The 7,107-nt window shown below is 33.2% G+C and overlaps 1 protein-coding gene across 2 annotated transcripts; it reads right to left on the reverse strand.

Annotated features, from left to right (window-relative positions):
* Nucleotides 1-1,586: 1,586 nt before the first annotated feature.
* On the reverse strand, nt 1,587-6,040 carry LOC144558255 (Acyl-CoA N-acyltransferases (NAT) superfamily protein). 2 transcript variants are annotated; one of them, XM_078307062.1, is made up of 6 exons: nt 5,763-6,040; nt 4,823-5,047; nt 4,056-4,200; nt 3,310-3,409; nt 2,485-2,713; nt 1,587-2,021 (listed from the first exon to the last, which is right to left on the reverse strand). In XM_078307062.1, exons 2-6 carry the CDS (start codon nt 4,927-4,929, stop codon nt 1,871-1,873), a joined length of 732 nt encoding a protein of 243 aa, XP_078163188.1. In that variant the 5' UTR covers nt 4,930-5,047; nt 5,763-6,040; the 3' UTR covers nt 1,587-1,870. The 2 variants fall into 2 exon arrangements, with proteins under 2 accessions (XP_078163188.1, XP_078163187.1); XM_078307061.1 differs by having other exon boundaries at nt 1,587-2,054; nt 5,763-6,036.
* Nucleotides 6,041-7,107: the final 1,067 nt, after the last annotated feature.

Consider the following 7,107-nt stretch of genomic DNA (forward strand, 5'->3'; position numbering starts at 1 on the left):
GGATAAGAAAGTGTCTATCTTTGAATTTGAATTTTTTATGTCGATTTAGTACTAATTGTTCAATATGTCTACTTCTGGTCCGATGTAGTGTCTACCTCTGGTTCGAGTTAGTATGATTCATAAACATATTCCTTCTAAGTTGTGGTCGATTCTGCATATTTCATTTTTTTTTCGAATTTGCAATACTCTATTTCATAAATAGAATGAAAAAAAAAATAAGAGAATAAGAAAGGTCTGACTGTGGGGCCTATTATTACAATTCTAAGAAAATGGGTCGGCCAAACTTTTTGTGCATTTTATTATTCAATACTTATATTTTGGTTAAATTTTTATCTAAGTGTTGACTTCGATTTGCTAATTGGTTAAGAACAATCTCATTCTGAATTGTGTCAAACAAATTTTTAATTAACTTAGGAAAAATATTTCAATATTGTATTAATTGATTTTATAATTATAACAAATTTTATAATAAATATAGTTATAGGAATTGAGTTGTAATTGTATACCTAATAAGTTAATGGGTTTGAACCCGATTAACTATTTGAATCCAATTAGTGCCCTCTCAGATATCCTGGATCTGCCCTGATCGCAGATGCCACAACCAAGTACTTGAAAGAGCAAAAGAACCAAATGGAAGAGTTGAAGTGACCAACTATCACTTGTTATACCATTTTGTGTTTTCTGTTTACAAAATAAAATAGTAATTTAATAGTAATATTTATTTACTTTTGCCTTTTTCCAAAAATGGCCATTTTCCACGAAGTTACTGTGATCTTTGCAGTATATGTTATACTTTTCAATCGATAGTGTGAGTATTGAAGATTTCTATAAACAAAGCAAGCTCAAGTTATAATCAATATTGATCAATGTTCTGGTGTTAGTAACTGAAATGGTTCTAAAATCAGATATTTTTTTTTTCCCGTTAATATTATCTCCTATCAACCACCTTTTGTCAAGTCAATTACACAACTTGACATCTAACATTGTTACACTTAAATTTTAACTTGCTTTGTACTAGTAATGAAGCATTTATCTTTCTCTGTTTTATGGTGTAGAAGTAATAAAACATTCAATTTCATGTTCATTATAACAAATGATGCATTCAGTACTACCATTCAAGTTAAAAAAAAAAAAAAAAAAAAAAACCGCACAGGGATGCACAGATCACGAGCCTTTGAGAGAAATGGCGATCTGTGACTGAGCCTCAGAGGAGGCTTGTTGGCTGTTGGATTTCTTTTGAACCTGCTACAACTTGATTTTTAAACTGCGAGGTACTGATTCTTTAATCACCAAGTACAACAGACCATGACAATCTGTATCAAAGGAGGCTTGTTGACGTGTCATGATGAAACCAGTAGCAGCAGGACTAATTTCCTTCACTAGACAGACACACAAGCACAATGGTGAACAGTGTTACCAGCACCAACTCAGTTGCAGCATAACAGAAACTGTAACGAAATTGATTAGCACTGAGCTCAAGCATGGTGCATGCCAAATTGCCAATTAATAGTGTGCAGTGCATAGTACCCACAAAAATCGAACAATACTATTCATTCCCAGAACCTGCGATCCTGCTCAAAATATTGTTTTGAAAAGAGAACTTCCTATGAAACAGGACCATCCAAAAAAAAAGCCACATCTCTAACGGCCTCCATATCTTCACACATAAAATGTTTTCAGTGCAAGAAACATAGTAGGATGTCAGTTGTATCTTTAACTTGAAAAATAAAGACAACATTGATAAAAATGACAAAATTATACAATTGTACCACTATTTACCCATATAAAAAAAAACAAATGAATCATGTACAGAACCTGCCTTATCTTCATATGTCTTGCCCTATAACACAGTATTTTCTTTTTCTCCTCTTTAAACATGCTGACAAGAGTCATCAGCACTGATTATTCTTTTGTTCTGATTCACCAAAAGGGAGTTCGTCTCCTTGCACCGGTACCATCTGGGTAGATTCTTGTTTGATTCAGTACGCTGCAATTTTGACACGAGCATCCGTAAAAAGCCCCTGAAGTACATGATAAAGGCAGTCACTATTTCCCTGCATTTTAAAAATAGTTCTATTCTATGAAAAAGAAGTCCAGATATACTGTCAAAGACAAAAAAAAAATGTGAATTCATTTATCCTATTTTGAATCCCAAAATAATATTTACAGGGTTTTTAACGCTTTCATAAGTGGTCATTATCGTCAGCAAAACTCAAAACTTCCCTGAATTCAACAGCAGGCAATTCTAAACATTGTTATTATGAAATACACAAAAAAGCACATTAGCCTATTATGAATACGTGTTTAGCAATTCTTATAATTTATGAATACATCAGAATTAACATCGAAGTTGTACAGATGCAAAGAACTATATTTTTATCCAACAAATTTTAACATTAAAGTTGTACAGATGAAAATTTGAATTATCCAAATTTCCAGAATTCCAATATACCTTTTTTACATTATAAGAAGAGAGATACTTACAAAGGTGAGCAGGGAGATCGGCCTCCATTGACATAGTATACAAACAAGTATGAGTCATAGTGACAACCTCTGATGTAGTAAAAATGAGACAGCTTTCTAACAAGCCTAAAGAGCATCTTCTTATAGAAATTGATGGCAGGCTGGTTGTATGAAATAACATGTAAGTATACACCCCTGCAACTTGCTATGCTGGCGGCATACTTTATCACCTCTTGTACAAGAGAAGAAGCTGGAAAGGAATAACACAAAGATGAGAAGATTAATACAAGTGCAATAAAACAAAATTTGATAAATCTGAGCATCTCCCTCCAGATCTTAGGAATATTATGCAACCCTATAAGAATGAGAAAGCTCGTGGATATCCTAAAGAAATTTAACATGCATTTTCAATACCTTTTTCTGAAAATATTTCAATTTTTTTCCAAGCTACCCTGTTTTCATCCCCATGATGGAAAAAGAATTGAGAAGGTGGGTCTGAAGCCATCTTTTGGAACAAAACGAAAGAGAAAAGCATGTGTGATGCTCATAGGCATAAAGGCATATGATAAAGTATGTCCTTACAGGTGCAAATGTAATATTTCTCATTTTGCAGGGATATACATGATATTTTTAAGTCCTGGATTTAGTACTTGGGTCTTTATATCAAGCTCAACTCGTTCATTAGCTAATCTAACACAGCATAAACAAATAAAGTATAAATAGAAAAGCAACAACTAGGCATGAGTTCAATATGATTAAGTTGCATACTCAGTCGTCCTTGATTTATACTAGTAAAGAACTGATGGGATCAGTACCAAGTAAAAGTGACAAGTAAGGAGTACTAACCTACTCCGAGACATCTATAATCATCGACTACACCAAGAGTTAGAATATAAACAAGACAGAGATCATTCCTCGATGCATTATATCTGAACAAATCTTCAATCTGTGATAAACAAAAGATTATAAGTGCCACCAAATAAATTTCCAGTTTCTCAATAAAACAAATGGCCTCATAATTACCAACCCCTGTATAGATCACCAAAGTAAAAGTTGGCAATTTTTCCTGTAAATTTTCCAATCTACCATCTCACTCTTATTACTTACAAAAGAACAAGTCCATAGAAATCCTAGTCAATGCTGGTCCTAATTTCAGTCAATCTTTGACTGAATTACTATCCCACCAAAATTGCCATTCTACGACAACTGACAGCTCAGAGTAGGGAATATTTTTGTGTTTTTGAGTAAAGTTGTTAGTTAGGAAAAAAAAATTGTACAAATTTGAATGTCTGTCAACTCACAGGACTTGAAAACTTTTTAAGGACCAAAACACAAACTGGGTGTTACTATAAGAACTATTTTTAATAATTTTTACAATTTCTTATGTCACATTACCCCTTATTTTTAGGGGCATATAAAATTTGCTTAGAGATCGTTCTATTATTTAAATTCTTATGTTGAGAACCTTACACCAACATTCAAAGGAAAAAGATCTCCAATTTTGATATCCCAACAAAAATTGCAACTGTCGTCAAAATTCTTAACAATTCAATGTGACACATTTAATAACAGGTATCATATCAGAATAGTACCTCACTATCTTTTCCAGGGATGATACGGGTGGTGACAAAACCTATGAGCTCATCATTTCTGCCATCGGGTCTGTTTATGTCAATAGCACCCCAGGATACTATACCCCGGCCATGCACCACATCTAGGAAAAACTCCCTCTCATATCTTCAATATCCACAGAACCAAAAAAACGGAAAACACTAAAACAATTAAAATTTATCATCATATATATGCAATTTGTGATTTTTGCCCTTTTCCAACAAAGGCCAATGTTTCTTTAATGGTTTCTGTATGTATAACTGGCACTTTTGTCACGTATCTTGGTACAAAGCAGGTCAAACTCAACACATAACAAAATGCTGTAGGTTACTACATGTACCCTGTCTAAGGTTTTCTGTTGAAATCACAAATCCTGGTACAAATCTAATTATACAATTATAATGGGTCGTTGGAGCTAAATCATGTGTTGATTGAGGCATATGTGCACAAGATTTTAATCGGAGCAAAAATAAATTAAAATTGAGGTCATATTTATTGAGGGTTAGTTACTGCTATTTCAGGTGTTATGCTGAACTCACAAATTTTGGTACAAACTATTTGTACAACTATGTTGGGGCAGTTGGAGGAAAATCATGTGTTGATAGAGGCATATGTGCACAAGTAAGATTTTAATTGGAGCATAAACAAATTAAAATTGAGTTTATACTTACTGAGGGTTAGGATACTGCTTAATTTGGCTTACAACACTTTATATCTACATCAATAAACATACTAAGACTAAACATACCTTACAGGAAATAATGCAATATGGATCTGTTCTAGCACATCAAGATCAGAAGGCCGTATAGGCCGGTATACTATAGTGGGAGAGTGTGTCGAGCTAGAGTCTAACATGAGAAGTTTCACAAATTAAATATCCAAGCTATTGCCGCATAAACAACATGCATCCTTTTGCATCCTGTTTTACAAAAGCCGTCAACCGCATAGTACAAACTTTGTGTAAAACAAACTCCTGCAAATCAAGATTTAATAAGTAAATATCGACAATATATGTTTTTGTTCCCATAATTAGGTAATGTTTTTACTACAATATCTATTTCATGATTTTATTGAAAAAATAAAATATATTATGTCTAATTGATATTTGCATTGTTTTCACTAACCAAAAGAGTAAAAACAAATCTTTTCTACAAAATTAAAAACTAAAACTTAAGAATCCTAACACATCCCTACAAGAAATAAGAGGTATTGAATGTACAAGTGAAAAGCACAAGATAGACCCTAGGTGGGCGGATCCAGGATTTTCGTGGTTGGGGGGGGGGCAAAAAAATATCGAATCGGGTTTAAATAACTAATCAGATTTAAAGCCATTAATTAATTGGGTATTCGATAAAAAATAATGCTTTGACTTGTACTTTTCAATACTCTTGACTTGTAATTTCTGATTGAACCACTAAATCAGCACTAAACAAGGGTAGATATGAAATTTTTCCTTTTGTATCAGTCTGAATTTGTATATTTTGAAAACAAAATTGGAGAATAAAGAGCAGAGGCTGAGAGAGGGGGTCTATTGTATTGTTTGTTTAAGTACCGTACTTAAAATTAGGACCTTTTTACCGTAGCATTAGCAACTAGCAAGCAATAGTCACTGCCAATTTTCCAAAAAAAATCAAACCGACTGGACGCGTTTTGGGTCAAAGAACGCTTTTGAATCAAAAGAGACTCACCTATTGTTCGTCCGACTTACGCCGATTCTTCCATTTAGTTTGTTCGTAACTGCTGACTCTCCGGATTTGATTTTCTCTACCGATCCTTCAATTGTGGATCTGATTAATGATCGGAGGAGAAATTTGGGCGTTAATGCGAGGAGAAACGACGGGTGAAGGAGGAGACAGACGACTGGGAAATGGGATTTGTGGTTGGTTTCTTCAACTGATTGGATTTCTTTTGTTAATGGAGACTTTGACTTTTGTGATTTTGCTATGTTAACTGTTTTGGTGGTTTATCCTCCTGCCTAAAGAGACGCTTGCGTGATTGACCAAGGATGACGGGCTACTGAATGGGCTCATGTATAATGGGCCTTCGGTTACGGTTAGGTTTTCTCATATCAATAAAAGCTTATAATGGACCTTTGGTTATGGTTAAGTCTTCTGATATTAATAGAAGCTTGTATAGAGTCCGGGCTGTCCGGCTAGTAGGACATCGGTGTCACGTGACACTAACTTTAAAATTAATTAAATAGATTTCAAATGAATAATTTAAATCTTTCAAACTAATTTACTCTATGAGTGATACGTTTACATACAAATTTTTTATATTTTTGAGTTATTTTAGTATCAAATCAAGCGGTAAAAATATTAAAAAATTAATGCATTAAAATTAACTTAAAAACTCACACATTTGACCGCTTGACTTGATATTAAATAAATTCGAAAAGTTATAAATTTTTCATGTAAACACATAACTAATGAAATAGATTGGGATTTAAACAGTTTGGATTCATCGTTTGAAGTCGATTTGATAGGTTTTAGAGTTGATGTTATATAAGCTGAAATGGCATTCGTGTTTCTTTCTTTTTTTTTATTTGAGAGGATTCATTTTTTGGAAATTTTTTACTATTTTTTAAGATAGGTAGAAAATTAGTTGATCTAAAAAATTCTGCACCATTCAGATATCTGATTTTCTACCTATCTAAAATAATAGTAAAAAGTTCCAAAAAAATGTAAAATTTGGTCTCCAAACACATATTAATATGGAAAACAAGATGAACGGTTCGAATCGACCGTTTGGATTTTGAAAACTCGAATATTGAGCCGTAGCACCGTAGATCGCTATGCAACCCATAGCACCTTAGCCTTACTCTTTTTTCATTGATATTACTATGTAAGAACTAGTGTACCGGGTGAGAACTTCAATGTGGTTCGATACATGAGAATCGGTGCAGAATTTGTTAAAATCAAAGTTCTAAATAGCTAGTTGTAGCTACGTAGTTATTATAGTTTTTTCAGAACTCAAAAGTTATAACGCTATTAACTGTTTTTTTTTAAATAATTTTAAATAGCTAGCTATAAT

This window comes from Carex rostrata, chromosome 8 (genome assembly GCF_964058835.1).
Source record: "Carex rostrata chromosome 8, lpCarRost1.2, whole genome shotgun sequence".
NCBI classification, from domain to species: Eukaryota; Viridiplantae; Streptophyta; class Magnoliopsida; order Poales; family Cyperaceae; genus Carex; species Carex rostrata.